The sequence below is a fragment of the Aethalodelphis obliquidens genome, unplaced genomic scaffold, assembly GCF_003676395.1.
Source record: "Aethalodelphis obliquidens isolate GAN/ISIS:26980383/991018 unplaced genomic scaffold, ASM367639v1 scaffold86, whole genome shotgun sequence".
NCBI lineage: Eukaryota > Metazoa > Chordata > Mammalia > Artiodactyla > Delphinidae > Aethalodelphis > Aethalodelphis obliquidens.
Genome location: NW_020838030.1, coordinates 2716372 through 2734937, shown reverse-complemented (window position 1 = coordinate 2734937; position 18566 = coordinate 2716372). Strand labels below are relative to the sequence as shown.

The 18566-nt window shown below is 41.9% G+C and overlaps 1 protein-coding gene across 17 annotated transcripts in view; it reads left to right on the top strand.

The window, feature by feature from the left end:
- The window catches only part of LOC113613285 (peroxisome proliferator-activated receptor gamma), a 231601-nt gene that overhangs the window by 95804 nt on the left and 117231 nt on the right, over positions 1-18566 (top strand). For 16 of the 17 annotated variants that reach the window (XR_003430157.1, XR_003430156.1, XR_003430158.1 and 13 more), the window contains exons 6-7: positions 7260-7459; positions 16904-17354. Coding sequence is in view for 9 of the 17 variants with exons in the window: in XM_027093889.1 (XP_026949690.1) it covers positions 7260-7459; positions 16904-17354 (651 nt within the window). In the remaining 8 variants the exon portion in view is untranslated. The remainder of the gene's footprint in view (positions 1-7259; positions 7460-16903; positions 17355-18566) is intronic. The other variant, XM_027093900.1, reaches the window with a different exon arrangement.

The window sequence follows — 18566 nt, the reverse complement described above, 5'->3', positions numbered from 1 at the left end:
CTTTACTGTGCAAAAATGAGTAGAACACTATCCTTGACTTTATGCAGCATACAATTTGTGGATTAAGCAAATATTTTAAAGTTCCACAAAGCTTCAGTATCCATAGTAACATAAGAGAGTAAAACTTTCTACTTTTTAAACCTGTGTCTGAAGTCAGGCTCATGATTTGGAATGTCGACGAGGGAAGGACTGTAGGAGACCCATGTTTTCATGAACTGTAGCACTAACTCAGTAACATCATGGAAGACAGCGCTGTTTGAAGAAACAGTTCTTAATTTGGCTCTCATTGGTTGACTGGCTCACAAAAAATAATTTTGATGTAATTTGGTAGTATTATATTTGTCAAGAATTAATCAGTTCTTTCCAAAATAATTATGGGTTCAAGAGATATAAAATGCCAAAGTAATCAAATTAAATCCAAAGTCTCATGTCATCATATACCCTGTTTTTTTTTTTTCTTTTACCTTTTCCTCTCTCAAAACTAATCTGGTAAGAAGATATAATATTTGAAGTCAGTCTTCATCTATAAGGACTCCAAAGCATCTGTGAAAATTAAATTTTTGTCCCATCGTGCAGATGTTTGGTTTTTATAGCAGAAATCAAGTTATTTGGGAATCACTAATTGAACTGATCTTCTACCCTTTAAAAATAGTTTAAAAAATTATATTTGTATCATAATATGGGGTCATTTCCTCTAAAGGTAAGAATATATTTTGAATAGATCCATCAGCTATACTAGACAGGATGGAAATTTGGTCCAACTTTCCTCAACAGTTGATTATATCTGCTGTGTATACAACTGCAGTCATTAATTGCAAGATAATTTGCTGGTTTAATTCCATCAGTTTCCTCTTTATTTCAGACTTCATAAAACATAAGCGTTTTTACCAATTTTCAATTCAAGGGTTATATTTTAGGTGATGCAATCAAGTTGCAATAAACTTTTTTTTTTTTTTTTGGGGGCTGCGTTGGGTCTTCGTTGCTGCACGCAGGCTTTCTCTAGTTGTGGCAAGCAGGGGCTACTCTTTGTTGTGGTGCACGGACTTCTCATTGCAGTAGCTTCTCCCGTTGCAGAGCACGGGCTCTAGGCACGCGGTTTCAATAGTTGTGGCATGCGGGCTCAGTAGTTGTGGCTCACGGGTTCTAGAGCACAGGCTCAGTAGTTGTGGCACACGGGCTTAGTTGCTCCACAGCATGTGGGATTTTCCTGGACCAGGGCTCAAACCCATGTCCCTTGCATTGGCAGGAAGATTCTTAAGCACTGTGCCACCAGGGAAGCCCGCAATAAACTTACTTTATCTTTATGAAGAATCCTTGACTTTAGGGTCATTATTACTAAGACTGCCTAGGAAAGGAGACCAGTTTTGCTTTTAATGCTATTTATTTTTTTGTCCTTTAAAAATTGTCACTTTTCATATTGAAGAAAAATATATTTCCTAGTGCTTGCACACATTCACATAAAATATATCTCCTATTTCTTATTATTTATAAGCAAATAATATTTAAAGTCCAACCTATATAGTATTGATGGTATAATTTTATCTTTCCAGAAAAGTCAAAGAAAGCTATCATGAACTTGATAATAAGGTCATCTTTTGATTTGTTATGACAATTAGCTTACTCTATTCAGATAGAGGAGCAGTCTTGGTAGAGTGTTTGGTTAGTTCATGCACAGGCAAAAAGAAAGAAAGAAAGGTCGGGAGCAGGGAGAGAGAGAGGGAGAGAGAGGGAGGGAGGAAGGGAGGGAGGGAGGGAGGGAGAGAGAGAGAGAGAGAGAGAAAGAAAGAAAGAAAAAGAAATTAAATGTCATGGCATCAAACACATGCAGTTCAGCATTTACAGGATTGCAAACATGACTAAGAAAATCCCTTTTCATGGGTTTTGATGGGAGCGGGTTGCACAGAAAAGAAAACATCCATTTGATCTATACACATGAAGGGGACCTCAACAAGTAGGTTTTGATTAGTTTTGTCTATTATCCTGATGAAGGAAACATTTCCAGATACAAAGTTTTCTAGGATATTGTAGTAACTACTTAAAATTCCTTGCTCTGGCCATTGTGAGGCCAACAGTAATGAGGTTTCCGTTCTTATAGAAAGTCTTTTTCTTAGTGGTTTGTGTGAATGGACCTCAATGTAATAACTGACCAACTTATCAAAAGAGGTTTCTAGGGTTATACCCAGATCAGCTCCTTTTTTTTTCTTTTAATACTTTTTTTGGTATTTTCTTTTTTAAAATTTATTTTTATTTTATTTTATATTAATATTTTATATAAATATTTATTTTATTTTTGGCTGTATTGGGTGTTCCATTGCTGTGCGCAGGCTTTCTCTAGTTGCGGCGAGCAGGGGCTACTCTTCATTGCCGTGCACGGACTTCTCATTGCAGTGGCCTCTCTTGTTGCAGAGCACGGGCTCTAGGAGCGCAGGCTCAGTAGTTGTGGCACACGGGCTTCAGTAGTTGTGGCTCGCAGGCTCTAGGAGCGCGGGCTTCAGTAGTTGTCGCGCACGAGCTTAGCTGCCCCGCGGCATGTGGGATCTTCCCAGTCCTGGACTCGAACCTGTGTCCCCTGCATTGGCAGGTGGGTTCTTAACCACTGTGCCACGAGGGAAGCCCCCAAGATCAGCTCCTTGCTATTCAGAGTACACACGAGAAGAAATAAACATCCCCCAAAGTGAATTCTCTCCATTCTGTGGTACTTTTCCTTCTGCTCTTTGGTCTCTCTGTTCAGTCCCTTCAGTGCATTTAGCTTCCCGGTTAGCCATCTGCTCCCACCTTTGAAGGAGACTTTGAAGTTACCTTCAAGGATCTCTAGGGACTCTGGGAACTATTGTTGGAAAATCACTAAAATCAATGATTGCGGGCTTCCCTGGTGGCACAGTGGTTAAGAACCCGCCTGCCAATGATGCAGGCGACACAGGTTCGAGCCCTGGTCCGGGAAGATCCCATATGCCGCAGAGCAGTGAATCCCGTGCACCACAACTACTGAGCCTGCGCTCTAGAGCCTACGAGCCACAGCTACTGAGCCTGTGTGCCACAACTACTGAAGCCCATGCACCTAGAGCCCTTGGTCCACAACAAGAGAAGCCACCGCATTGAGAAGCCTACGCACCACAACGAAGAGTAGCCCCCACTCGCCACAACTAGAGAAAGCCCGGGCACAGCAGCAAAGACCCAGTACAGCCAAAAATAAAAAGTAATAAATTAATTTTTAAAAAATCAGTGATTGCTACGTCCTTTCAACTTTGAAAATTCTATGATTCTATGTAAATCAAACAACCTACCTCACTTTTCAACCAGCTAGTCCATGTCTTACAGACAGTGCCACAGTCTTCCAAATATCTAGATATCTGTCATTTACCTAAATTTAAAAGTTTCCACCTATATGTTTTTCATATGCCTGAATCAGGTCTCCCATATGTTCTGATCAATTCCTCAGCAATTTAAGTCAGTATGTTTGATGATCTCATAACGATGTAACCCCAGAGTCCAAATCCAGGGCAGTCTGGGGTAGGGAAAGTATAAATGGTATATTTGATTAGTGGTTCATGGTATATGGTTCCATCTTCAGATGGAACTTTCATTTTGACTGTGACATGTAGTCTAAACATCGTAGAAGGACATGATTTCAGAATTCTTCCATTTGGATACATAGTTGTTTCTCAAATATCCAGCATTAGGTAGAAGAAGCACCCAGGTGTTGGATTGATATGTTTTGGAAAGAAAGTTTTTGTTTTTCTATAATGATCAAGATAAACGAAGTTCCACTTATTTTGGTATTTAACAATCCATCATTTCTAGACCATGGTTCAATCCTACTGACGGCTCCGAAGTCTTCCTGCGTTGTCCCGAACACAATCAGCTCAATGCCCTGTCTAGGCACCACCTATAGAGGAAAGCTCTAAGCGAAAGTAAAGCAGAAATAAAGAACCAAATTCCTAAGTGATCATTGTATCAGCTACTACTTGTTTTACACTTTGAAATAGTGATGCTGGTATCTGTAGAATCTTAATAAAAATACTCTTGTATATTAATGTTGCTTCTTCAGTCAAATGGATACTCATACACATTTTTATAGTTTTTCAAAGTACAATTTGTGTTTTGAAGTCCTGCTGTCAAGATCCCTGACATTAATCATATTTTTTAAATGTGTCCTCTTTATTTTTAATAGGATAATTCAGTCATTAAGAATTTTTTTTTTTTTTTTTTGCGTTATGTGGACCTCTTCACTGTTGTGGCCTCTCCCGTTGCGGAGCACAGGCTCCGGATGCGCAGGCTCAGCGGCCGTGGCTCACGGGCCTAGCCGCTCCGCATCATGTGGGATCTTCCCGGACCGGGGCGCGAACCCACGTCCCCTGCGTCAGCAGGCGGACTCTCAACCACTGCACCACCAGGGAAGCCCAGTCTTTAAGAATTTTGACTAGAGAATATTTAATATTCAAGAGCTGCTTTTTGTATGAACTAAATAATAAAATAATAAGTTTAGGCTGTGCATTTTTTTAAAAATCTGAAGTAAAGAAGAGTTGACTTATATTACTTATGAGTCATTCAGCTAGGTTTCCCCATACCATTCAGTTTGGACAAAAATAATAATTTTTATAAATATAAAAAGTTAGTGAGGGCTTCCCTGGTGGCGCAGTGGTTGAGAGTCTGCCTGCCGATGCAGGGGACATGGGTTCGTGCGCCGGTCAGGGAAGATCCCACATGCCACGGAGCGGGCTCGCTGAGCCTATGCTCTGCAATGGGAGAGGCCACAACAGTGGGAGGCCCACGTACTGCAAAAAAAAAAAAAAAAAAAGTTAGTGAAACCTTAGCTTTACTGATTAGGATATCCTATTATATAAATGATGGGTTTTTTTCTTTTATTGAAAAAAAAGCGACAACTTTCAAAATAATTTTTTAGCAGCTTCATAAAATGCTAGCAAAATGGTTTCACAGATTTTTGTGGCATTTAGCATTTATAAGGTAGTCCTCTCCTTCCTTGTGAACAGAAGCACTATGTATGTTGCAAAAAAAGAAAAGCCTGAATGGCAAATAAATTTAAACTGCAACATGTTACCTTTCAGAAAATATAACAAAGTAAAAAGTCCTAAAGGAGCTGTGGTACTTATACCTGCAGGGTATTCATTACCGCCCATGATCTAGCCTTCACCTCCTTTTCCCTTTGCTGCCCTTTCCACTTACATTTCAGACAAACTGCGTACTTTGCTGTTCCTGCAGAGTGCCCTGTGGTAGAATGCGTCTGGGGCTCTGAATATTGTGTCCTTCTGTCCCCTGTCAAAATCCTATGTGGTGCTGAAGGCCCAGTTCAAAAGCCTTCTTTTCCATCCGACTTCTAATTCCCCATTCTTCCTCTTCTGTGTGTTTCTTACCTTTCCTGTAGCACCACATTCTTATAAAGCGAGGGAGTGATCAGACCTGTATTATCAAAAACCAAACTACTGACAGCTCAAAAGGAGAAGTTAGAGAGGGAAAAATCGGGGAGAACCATCAGGAGACCAGTGCAATATTGTGATCTAAAACATTGGGAACGGTGAGAAGAAATGGCATTGAGAGAAATCTCTCAGCAGTGACCAATGAATACAAGTGTCCGAGGAGAGAGGGGTTGTCAGAGGTTATTTGAGGTGTCTAGTTTGGGTGATAGAGTGAATTAATCAAGAAAGGAACACAGTAAGAGGAGTCAGTTTGGAGGGGAAAATGAAAAGTTTGATTTTATGTTGCATTTGACGTATTTGTGGAATATCCAGCATCCATGTGCAAAGGAACACAGTAAGAAGTGAAAAATAGGGGTCCAAATCTCAGGGAAGAGAGGGCAGGAGTCATTAGCACGTTTTCTGAGTTAGAGAGAAGATCAAACTAGGAATAGCAGAATATAAGTGAAGGAAGAGGCACTGTCAAAGACGTCTGGAATATAGCAGGCAGAAAGATAGGAGAGCCAGAAAAGCACAAACCAGTGTGAGAAAAATTTGAAATAAGAGGGTGGAGAAGGTCAACAGTATTAACGGCTGGGAGGAAGCTGGGAAGCTCAAGCAGAATGAGCACTTAGAAGAGGCCCCTAGATCTGACTGTGAGGAAAGCTTTGGATCCCTTTTTCTTTTTTCTTTTTTTTTTTTTTTGTGCGGCTCCGGACGCGCAGGCTCAGTGGCCATGGCTTATGGTCCCAGCCACTCCGCGGCATGTGGGATCTTCCTGGACCAGGGCGTGAACCCGTGTCCCCTGCATCGCAGGCCGACTCCCAACCACTGCGCCACCAGGGAAGCCCCTGGATCCTTTTAAGAGCGAAGTTTTGGTGAATTTAAATGAGGAAAACTAGATTGCAGTGGGTTGGGAAGTAAATAGTAAGACAGAAAGGGGAAGACGACTCTTTCAATAAGTCCAGTGGTGGAGGAAAGAGCATGAGGGGGAGATCATGCCAGGGTCAGAAGCTTAAACTCGGCTTAGGTGGAACAGAAGGAGCTCGTAAAGAGCGGTACATGAGAGAGAGAATAATCCGTGTATATTTAGGCTCTTTTATATCTGGGATCTCCTAGACGCGCCCCTTTCATCCTTGTGTCTCCGAGTCCAGTCTGTCAAGCCAGTGTCTTCCATCAAACAGGTGTTCAGTGAATGAATTAAATGTTGTCAAGTAAAACTTCAGGGTCAGGAGATGAAGCTGTTGTGTCTTGCTCATCTCGACCTTGGAAAGAAACCTAGGCAAGTGTTTAAATATTCTTTACACATAGTTTGAAAAATGTTACCCCAACTTAAAAATTACTTAATAATGGTGATAAGGCTGCTCCTTGTTTTACTTTAAAGGAGCTGGAAAATAAAGTGATAGTTATTAGGTTGCCCAATCCTGCAAAACCTCTAAATGCGTACATTTTTTTTTTCCTCAAGAAAGAGAGGTGGAAAAACGTAAGTTATTGGCAACAGTCGTATGAAAAGCAATAGTGTTGTATAAGTCTCGTTTACAGGCTACAACCGTTACAAAATCAGCATGTTAAAAGTGGAAAACTGACCATGAGACGAAGCCTCACTCGTTGTCAAAAGCCTGATAGGACTGCAAGTTCACCCCTTAGATGTTAAAGGACAAAAACATTTTTAATAAGACTCAACTTAATTCATTCGCCCCCCACCATGTTCATTACAGCGTTATTTACAATAGCCAAGAAATGGAAACAACCTAAGTGTCCATTGATGAATGAAAGGATAAAAGAAGTTGTGATGTATATATATACAATAACGCAGTCATTCATCCTGCCGTTTCTCTTCCTCTGTAGCCATCAGGTTTGGGCGGATGCCACAGGCCGAGAAGGAGAAGCTGTTGGCGGAGATCTCCAGTGATATCGACCAGCTGAACCCAGAGTCTGCTGATCTCCGGGCCCTGGCAAAACATTTGTATGACTCGTACATAAAGTCCTTCCCGCTGACGAAAGCAAAGGCGAGGGCGATCTTGACAGGAAAGACAACAGACAAATCAGTTAGTTCTCTTCTACTGTCTTCATTTGGGGTGGCTGGGTTTGTTGCTGTTGTTTTCCCTTTGAGTAAATGACTTAACCATGTTACACACAGACACACACACACATGCGGAGTACCACTCAGCTGTTGGCTGGTACCTACCACAGGCTGAGTCTGAAACAGAGGAAAGGAAGTGTTTTCAGATAGGGTAGGTAAACATATTGAAAAGGGAAAAACTCCTTCAAGTTCTCCTAATAAAATTTTTGAGAATAGTGTAAAAAGGTAGAGGTCATCTTAACTTGAACAAATGAACTCTGACCTCCCTCGTCCCACCACGCTCTTTCAGGATCCATGTCTTCTCTTGGCATCAAAATAACTGGCCACATCTATATGCCTTCACACAGCTCTGCTTTTCTCTGGGAAGGGCCTGACCTAGGTCTGGAAAAGGTAGTTAATCCCATTATTGTATCATTCAGAACTACTCAAATTACCCCTTAGAAGTTCTCCCTGGGGTATAAAAATACATTTCAGATATTACATCACTTTTCTTTCCTTGCAGCACTGTCCTGATTATTCCTGGGAACTGGAAGCTCTGTCCTTTTATTGTGTGTATGAATTTTATCTTCTTGGAGGCTCTGGGCAGCCAGGCCTACCCCAATGCATTCTCAAACATCTGCAGGCACATTGATGACCACTGTTTAGGAAACCCAGAGTGGGTTATAATGGTGATTGGGTCACGTTTTCCAAGAAGCAAAATTCTTCCCTGATAGGAAACTGAGAAAGCAACTTGGAATTATATTAAAACAAAATATAACTGTGCCTGAATTCTGGTCCCAATTCTGCCATCAACTTGCACTGTGACCTGGGTCACATCTCTGTACCGCAGTTTTCACAGGTAGGGTCTGACTCTGAGTATGATATCTGCAGCAGCTTCCTAGGGTAGTAAGAGCCACAGAACATTCAGAAGACACTGTCCCAGCCCCTGAAAGCCTTCTTATGCTGTCGTTTATTTTCAAATGAACCCCCGCAGGAAAGGTGTGCGATTACTGGACATAAATGTGTAACTCTTTCCCCACTCAGTTATATTTTGGGAAAAGTTTTATCACCCGTTAATGTATTTTGATGACTATCTCAAGATGGGTTTTTCCCCCCCTTTTAGCTAAACCGTAAGAGTAGAATCAGCTAATAGAAAAAGAAAACTTCTGTGGGATATTGCTGCGTTAAAAGCCAAATATCAAGAAGGGCAGTAGGTTTTCTGACAGTATTATACCTGTATCCAGCTGTTTATAATTTTTTTTAATTCTTGCGTATTTATTATGTTCAAGACCCATGACCACCTTACAGCTGCTATTATTATCCTCTTTTTAAAGATGAGAAAACTGAAGTGCAGAGAGGTTGACCACTTTGCCCTGAGGTCCCAGAGTTAGCATGTGGAAGAAGCGACACGGGAGCGCAGGCCCTGTGCCTCCCACTCGGGTGCGTTCTCCTCCCTGAAGCCAGTCCTGCCCATCGGCCAGCAGTGGCCAGGCTGACGTAGACACTGTGGAAGTTTCACCTTGGGAAAGCATTCTGAGTTAGGGTTTATTTTTATGAATATTTAGAATGACAGGAATTGTCCACCTTGTTCTGCTGTCCCAGTACATTCACAGTCAGGGAATTTTCCCTTTGCTGTTTCGTTCTTGAATTCTAGGGAGGAGGGCCGCTGTCTTCCATAGGGCAGGGCAACGGAGTATAGGTCATAGTAAAGCTGAGTCTACGTGTTCTTCAAATGAAAAGATCAGGGCACAGCAAAACAAAAGCAAATGACCTCTCCATAGTTTATCTGACTACGGAAAGTAAACCGTGTTCATTTAAAGGTAGAGAAACAAACGGAAGATCAGGGCGACACAGCCAAATAGGGTTAACAGTTGAAGGCAGCTTGCGCCAGCTCGCTGAGAGCCCGTGTGGGACAGGGAACCTAACCGGAGACCCTGAGCTGGGAGAGGCGTGATGACCGGGGGACAGCCCAGAGCACAGTGTTTACTCCACAGTTTGCCTTGGGCCATTTAGTTTCCAGGAACTGCTTTCTCACCTTCTTTTAATCTCCCAATCCAGACCTGCAGTCCACACTGGAAATCCTATTAATTTAATAGTACCTGAAAGATAAGAGGAAAGCATTTAAAAAGCAAATTTCCTCAGTAGTCAAGATTTTAAATTTACACTCCCAGTGGCCAGCATACTGTTCTGCGTGGTACTCAGGGGCCACAGCCCGATCCACTGTAAATCACTTTAAAAGCTCACTCCAGTTGACTCCTTGGCTCTAAATCTTTGAGTTGCAACTAAGGTAATTGTAGGCTTTTTATGGGGTAAATAGGTATTAAACTTTTTTAAGGGAAAGGGCTGCAAAATGCTTGATTATAGGCTTCTCGAGTTTGTCCTTTTTCCCTCTGTAGTAACTAGGACTGTGCTTTGTGTTACTCAGAACGTATCTGCTTAATTGAATTAAAAGCTGCTGCCTAGGGCTTCCCTGGTGGCACAGTGGTTGGGAGTCCGCCTGCCGATGCAGGGGCCCCGGGTTCGTGCCCCGGTCCGGGAGGATCCCATGTGCCGCGGAGCGGCTGGGCCCGTGAGCCATGGCCGCTGAGCCTGCGCATCCGGAGCCAGTGCTCCACAATGGGAGAGGCCACGACAGTGAGAGGCCCGCGTACAGGAAAAAAAAAAAAAAAAAAAAAAAAAGGCTGATGCCTATGCCCTTGGAAATTCTGGACTTTCATCAGAGGACCTCTAACCCAAGATTTTCCCACCAACCCGGGCACCATTAAAGATGGGATAGAGGCAAAATTGCTTCTTGTTAGGGTCTGGGAAGGAAAAAGAGACTGGGCCAAATCAGAATAGTCCATCCCCTGATTACACAAAACTGCAGTAGAATTGTGTGGCGCTCTCTTTTCTCCTTATCTTGCAAAATCAAATTAAGCACGAGTGGAAAGAAATAGTTCAGAGAGGAATATGCGAAAGGGAAAAAAAAATCAAAATGTGACTTCCAGTGAGACTAGAGATTTGTTCTTTATCTTACGTGGTCATGTTATTCATTTGATGTTGTCAAGTAAGACAGGGCTTACTTGACAGGGCTGTTATGTGATCACTTGCCCAGGACTTTTGAAAGATAAGATTTGCATTGATAGGAGAAGTTTTGCAGAAGTGTGGACCCTGGAGAAGGTGGGGCATGTGGAAGAGGGGCTGTGGCTGGTGCGATAGAGCCGTTTGCGTCTCACTGTACACCCTGCTTGAACTGATGTCGTTAGGGTTGGTTCAGTCAAGCCTGGGGGAGGCTACTCAGCATAGTGGATGGATGGCCAGTTACCCAGAACCTTTGGAAAAGGAAATGACTTTACTGAAGAGGCCATTCTTTAAATTTATCTTCCTGCTCCTTTTAACCATTGCCTAGGCCCAGCTCCAGCATTTGCCTCCAGGCCAACCAGGGCTTCTCCCTTCCCCACTAAACTCTCTTCTATCTCTTATTCGCTGGTGCCACCTTGAAGAACAGAACAGATAAATGAACAGATAGATTAAATGCCCCTTGTCCCCTCCTATCTTTTTAACTTAGATATCGTATCTTTGGGATATGATTGGCCCTACTTGCATTGTCTTGCCGCAAAGAATAATGCTTGGGAACTTTAGGCTTAGGGAAAGATGGGAAATGGACTCACTGGAGGTGGATCACCGGAGAAGAAATTTTAGGAGCACTCGGCCTTTTAGCCACCCTCAGATAGGAGTAGCACTGACTGTCCTCACAGTCTACTTCCCTTTCAATGGCTTGTTCCAGCCCAGCCCCTTCTTTGAGAGAACCTACCGAACTCTAAAAACCACAGATATGCTAGAGCGAGGGTGCTTATCTCCTGAAGGCAACCTGAGAACTGAATGGACTTTGGAAGTTCCCAGTGTTTGACTACTCCCCTGATGCGATGATCACACTGGGTGTGTCAGTGTCACGTGATCCCATGTTTGTTGATGAAAATAAACAGAGAGTGGTTTTCAAAAACCATCTTCAGTGCCATGGTTTGTCATAAAACAATAAATAGAAAAACCCTTGGTGTGTCTGCCAACTTTTCACTCCATATCTGAGCCATGGTGAGGCCGTCCTGGCTGCACTCTGTCTGCAAATAAGGAATAAAGCTTGTTATTTGTACTATATTGGACTTTGGGTCCCAAAGCATCCCACTGCTTATGATGGATCTATGTGGAGTCACTGTTTTTATAATTACAGGAGCAAACTGATGCCATGATAAAAACAGTTCTTCTAAATAGTGTGTGAGATGTGAACCTTTCAAATAGTAAAACCAGTATTGAAATGTAAACTTTTGTGAAAACAGTTCTGTACCCATTTAAATTTTCGCATCCTAAAATTTACAGGGGCCCTCAAACTGTTGCAAAGATATCTGTCCTTTTAAATCCTACACTGAACAACTAAACAAAGTGTGGTCTCTTTCCCCCTTTCACTGTGGAAAAGCCTGAGTGAGCTGGAATTTGCTCCCCTGGGAAGCAAGATACCAAACAGACCCTCAGAGAAAAGAGCCTTAGGAACCACAGTATAAAGAGCAGGATGGTAGTGCTGATTGGTTTCAATGGTGACTAAAGAAGTTGGACTCCTGGAATCATTAGTTCATACGTTCATATTAAAAAAATAAATTTCTTTATTTCCAGTACTGTCGGGAATATAGCTAAAGATATGACAGATCTGAACCAATGGTATTCTTTCAGACAATAAATTAAAAAGATAATATTCTATATAGTTAAGAAGAAAAGCATTTTAATTTTTTTTTCATTTTTTAATGATTAGACTCAGTTGGCCACTGCCCTTGTTTGCCAGCTGAGTAACATTTTGGCCAGCAATAGACTTTTCTTTAAGAGCTGTGGCTATGTGCTGGTTCATTAGAGTGTGAATAATTCTTCGTATTGAGTTTTTATTTGTCTTAAATCTCTAAACCATGTAGGAAAACAAGATTACGTTTGAGAGACTTTCAAACTTAACTTCGATCACATACAGCACTTAATTGGCATCTCTAGGAAATAATAGTTCAAAGGACACTGCCTCCAAGATCCCGGCATATAAGAGTTTAAAAGCTCCACTTCCTCCCAGAATAGTCATTGTATTTTAAAAAGCAAAAGTGGGGAAGTCATGTAGAAAGCAACAGAAAGAGAAAAGAATTAGTCATGAGTGAGGAGATCTGGTTTAGTGTTTGCTATAAATAGCTGTTTGACTTTGGAAAGTCTCGAGTTCAGTTTATTCATACATAGTCAGAGAATGATGATGTAGGTTATTTCTGAAGACCCTTTAGTTCTCTAAACCGCATGGTTCTCAACAAGAGGGAAATAGGAATGACAGGGGAGAAACCAGAAAGAAGTTGAGGAAACCCAACCAATGCATTTTGGATTAACATTCAGCCAGTGGAGCTAATCAAGGAGAGAACCATGTGTGTCTCAGAAGATGAAAAGTCAGTCAGAAGTATAAAAAGAAAGAAGAAAAGAAGATGAAGAAGATAGGCCCTAAGAATTCAATTTTCTTCCTTGAGCCTTTGCTCTAATCTGTCAGGAAAACTAAGACTACCAGGAGAGCCCCGAATTTCAGTCTCCCAAATTGGAGAAATCACCAGAATAATCTGTGCTTTCTTAGTTGATTTTCCCATTCATCTCCTCTAGCTTGCCATTTTATTATTCAAAAGGAGCTGTAAACTTAGAGCATTCATGTGTAATCACTAAAACAACTTGTATATTAAAATGCTGCTGTTGTTGGACTACTAAGAAACAATATTGTTCTATCTGTCCATTCAAAACAGTAAAGTTTTATTTCTCTACTTTGTTTTCATTAGTAAGCCAGCTTCCCCCATGATCTTTGTGTTATACATAACAGGTGTGCTATAGATCTAGAACTAATTTTAGTTATCTATAAAAACAGTACCCTTAATCCCATCCCGGTTTTGATATGTGGAGCCGTTTTTGAAAATCAAAACATATCAAAATAAATTACACTTGATGTATCTCTCCAAAGAAAACTAACTTCCTCTTACAGAAACCGTTTTGTTTCCCTGGAGAAACATTGTGTTCAAGTGCAATTTTCTTCATTCCATTCTGGCCTTGTTCTGGTGTGTCCAAAATAGGAGAAGTACAAGCACTTGTAACAGCCAAAGGCCGACTCACCATGAAGCTAATGAAGCTTCAGGGCCTCTCCCTTGTGCTGAGCCCCTTCCAAGGCTCAAGAAAGGGCCTGAGCTGTTTATTCTTATAATTTGTATTACTGAACCCAACAGTTGTTGTAAATGTCTTCAACTATCGTGTACATTTCAGGCCCCACAAAGCCTGGATCTATCCCTGATAACATCCTAGACATAATTAAGCATTCTTTCCTGTTAAGGGGAGATGCTTATCTAGCCATTTGATATAGTGTCTGAAGATAAATACGTTGTTAGCCCCCAACTAAAAGTGTAAAATCATTAAGACCACATTTGAAGAGGATATGGTTCCTCTTAAAATGGCAGATCATTCAGTGATACGGTGCAAGCTAATAGAGAATGTAAGGCTTCCCTTTGCTTTGTAGAAAATACAGAAACATGGAAGTGAAGTACATTTTATGGGGAATATTTTACCAGAAGCGTAATGTTAAATTCATGATCCAAGATAAACTCCACTGGCTGAATTCCACCCGTGGTTTTAAGAGGTCAGCCCTCTGCAAACCAGGTGGGCCACTATCTTTTCGCTGTTTCAGGATAAGGAGGTCCCAGTGTGAAATGGGCAGGTGAAACGTTCGCAGTCTGAGAACTGGTGGATTGGTGGCGAAGAAAGGCAGATCTCTGGGCAGATCACGTCCGATCACTCTTGCAGTTTGACAGATCCGCATGGGGGTTGAAAGAATCTATGCAGACTTCAGAAATGCAAGGAAAACAGCACAATCAGCTATGACGAGGAAAAACAAAGAAATCCACCTGGGATTCATTTGCATGTCAATACCCATAATTCTCTGCCAGTTCACGTTTTGAAAACGCTGAAGGGATCTTTTTTTTAAAAAAAGAAAAGACTGGAATGGTTTGGCATGATGGTGGGGGCTGCTGATTCCTTTCTGTGTCCTTGAGTGTTTACCGCCAGGAAATCCTGACCAATGCCGATTGCCAAGGGGTTACCAAGTCACATTGTTGTTAAATGGAGAGAGAAAATTAGCAGGATTGTGCCCTATGTGCAACTCGCACAGAATTTCGAAAACAGGAACCCGGGGCTTTATATGAGGGGACAGGGGAAGTCAAGGGGAAGAGTCACAGGATGATTTATCAGGGCATAGTTCCAGATAAATTGCTTACATGGAGGTGGAAGAATTTGATGCATCCGCTCTGTGCCAAGAAGCTGAGTGGTTGAGCTCATCCAAAAGTTGAAGTGGGCAGATCGAGGTACCGTCTTTTCATATGTGAAGAGGGGATGATGTTATATCCGTTGTTTTTGGTACTCTGTACAGGTGCAGGGGGACTCTTCAGGCGCCGTCAGATTCTCATGGCAGTAAAGAAAGCCAGGCTCTTGTTAACGTAAATGATAATACGCTACAGAACTCCTGGAGGACAGAAACGACCTCTCCCTAGGTTCTGTTAACGTTTTTCTCATGATTAGAATGTGGCATTCTGGAGAAACTTAGCACGTGTTAACTGGTGTGACTGTTTATCCACTCCGTCCTTTTTTTCCTCTCCCGGTAATAATATCAATCTGAAGTGGGAGCGGGGGGAGCGAAATTCCCAAAAACATAGTAAGCACTCTTCACTCCTGGTTTCCTTGAAGTCTTAGAGCCACCAGGCGAGCTTACTCTTGGGTTACTCACATCTGTCCTACTTTGTGGTTTTGTATTTGCTAAACAATACAATTGAAGTGAATTTGGGGGTTTAAAAAAGTAACAATTTCTGGAATAACTCCAGTGAATGGTGTGGAAATAATAGGCAAGTTTGGAAATCTACTCAACATCGAAAACCCCTTAGTATTACTGTTATTTCCTTCAGTGTAGAATAGACTTATTAGTTCGGTGAAGGGAATTCCCTGGCGGTCCAGTGGTCAGGACTCTGTGCTTTCACTGCCAGGGCCCGGGTTCAATCCCTGGTCAGGGAACTGAGATCCCACAAGCCATGTGGTGCAGCCCAAAAAAAAAAGTTTGGTGATGATCATAGACTCCTATAGAGATTAATAGTCAGAGTCTCTGAACCAGTGGATCTTGAAGCTGGCTACTGCCGGCACTCACTGCATCTGCTTCCTCTTGCCAATGAGGAGAGAATTCTCAGCGTCTCTGCTCAGAAGAAGTTTTATTTTTAGTACATCAAAGACTGCATGTTCAGTGGACATGTAGTATGCATGCACACTCACACAGATATACACACACATACGCATACATCACTGACACTACATCTGAGAAATGCAACTAGCATATCCTCAAGAGAAGAGTTGGAAACTTCCAATGCAATCCACTCCCCTCAGTTGAGAAATTTGAGGCCTTGGAAAGATAAATGACTTTTCTAAAGTCACGTAGTTAACCGCAGAACCAAAGCTGGAACCCAGATCCCCTCAACTCTTATTAGGGGTAACTCCTTATGGAGCTCAGCGGATCCACTGTATATATAAAGTGTAGCCGCTTCTCATTCAGAGTAGCCTTGAGAATTTCACGCAGACCACAAACCTTTGGTTAATTCTCTAGGAGGAAATGAAAGAGAAAGATCATCTATGACTAACACAGCGTGCTTTTGAGAGCAGCCTACTGCAAACCTGAGTCACTGATAAACGTCTTTTATTGATTCTTGACCCTTAAGGACACATACTTTGAAAAATAAGTTTTTTAATTTGACACTTTTGCAGCTTTTATCCACAGGCCTTACACAGCTGCTCTTTCTGAAACAGATTGCTTCCAGAGCATTAAAAAAAGAGAAACAGACATTTTCTTGGCTCAGTATTTTTAATCTGCTTTCAGACTGATTTTCTTTTATAGTTAAGTGTAGTTTACATGCACACTGTGTTTCTTTCAAGATCTGAGTAGATTTACTGTATAATTGCAAGATTACTTTATGTCCAGGTGGGTCTGTTCAACCCTGAGTTGCTGAAATAATTTTTTTATTGAAAGAAGTTTAAAAACATACACCATTGATAGCCAAAATAAACAGTAGATTTCGTATCATTTGAAAAATCAACAACAAAGACCCTCCAAACAACAGAAATTGGAGCTATTAGCCAGTCCCAGGTAAGGTGTTGCAGTATAAGTGGAAGGAAAGGGAGGCCAATATTAGTGAAATATGTTTGGTCCCAGAAGACAATTGGGAGGATTAATCAAGACACGAGTATTTGCTCATTATTAATTAAGTGTTTTAGACGTTAAAAGATTTTAGTTGGCAAAGCAAGTGTACCTAGAGAACCTGGGGTGGTGTTGACTGAATTAGAAATCTCCAACTCAGCCATTTTCTCCCTTTTTTCTTTGCAGCCATTCGTTATCTATGACATGAATTCCCTAATGATGGGAGAAGATAAAATCAGGTTCAAGCACATCACCCCCTTGCAGGAGCCAAGCAAAGAAGTGGCCATCCGCATCTTTCAGGGGTGTCAGTTCCGTTCCGTGGAGGCTGTGCAGGAGATCACAGAGTATGCCAAGAGTATTCCTGGGTTTGTAAATCTTGACTTGAATGACCAAGTAACTCTCCTAAAATACGGCGTCCATGAGATCATTTACACGATGCTGGCCTCCTTGATGAATAAAGATGGGGTTCTCATATCCGAGGGCCAAGGATTCATGACGAGGGAGTTTTTAAAGAGCCTGCGAAAGCCCTTTGGTGACTTTATGGAGCCCAAGTTCGAGTTTGCTGTGAAGTTCAATGCACTGGAATTAGATGACAGCGACTTGGCAATATTTATAGCTGTCATTATTCTCAGTGGAGGTAAGCTGCTTCTTTGGATCTTCCGTGAAAGAGGGTGGCGTGGTGGTGGGATGGCTGAAAGAATTTGGACTTTCCTTGGTGTTAGGCTATGTGCCTTTTCTCTCTGCGCTTACCACGCTTTTCGTATGGAAAATGCCAGTGGTATAATGCCACGGGAGTGTAACTACCTATGTGACGTACCGAGAAAGAATATTGTTGACTTCCTGTTTGAAGGCTGTGGGTAAGTCAGGTACTTTTCTTTTATTCTTCAAAATATTTTTTCTAGTCAGATCCAAACATGGAAGACAAATGCCCTTGTCCGCTTTTTTTTTTTCTCTTTATTTTCTTCTTCCTTGTCTTTTTCCTTTCCTTTCCAGAAGGCCAATCTCTTCTTCATTTAAGTAATGACATATATAACTTTGTAAGACGATGCTCACTTGACATAGAGAAAGCACCACTGTGTTTGTGGTCAAATTATGGTCTGGCCCCAGCATCAGTGAGGTGTTACTTTGAATTGCTTTCCCAGGATCAGGGATCGAGGAACACACATTTACTGAGCCCTGTCTCCTCTCCCGTGTAGAGTCCTCTGCTGGCTCCCCTTGAAGTACCTTTGTGAGGTGGTTGGCTGGGATTAAGAATGCAGTCTGAACCAGAGAACACCCAGCGGAGAAATAAACTGAGTTGTTTAGCCGATCATTGTACTTTTGGCCTTGCTAGGACATGATCTAACTAACCAACTCCGACAGCCAGGTTTTATACTAAATCCTACTTTCATTGGCCTTCCACGTTTCCCACTTGAGTAGAAGAAAGTTTTAGTGTCATCTCTTTAATATAAAGATTGTTTTCAAGTGACCAGTTTTCATTACTGAAATGGACTTCAGGCGAGCTTTTTGTGTGTACCCTACAGAATATCCTCTGTGCGTGAAAACTGACGTGTAGGGGACAGTGGTCCTACAGATGTAAGCTGTGTGTCACTAGACAGCATGTTCCAAAGAGCGGTCCTTTGTTGTCCAATGACTCCAGCGCAGAATGCTTCTGAAATCAGGTGCATGGTGTATCAGTAATGATAATAGTAGCAAACGCTTATTAAGTACTTACTGTGTGCAGGAAGTGTTCTAGCCACTTCACACACATTCATTTAATTCTCACGACCCCAGTAAGGTAAGTACCGTTTTGCAAACAAGGAAACTAAAGCACTGAAAGGTTCAGTCACTTGCCCAGGATTACCCAGGC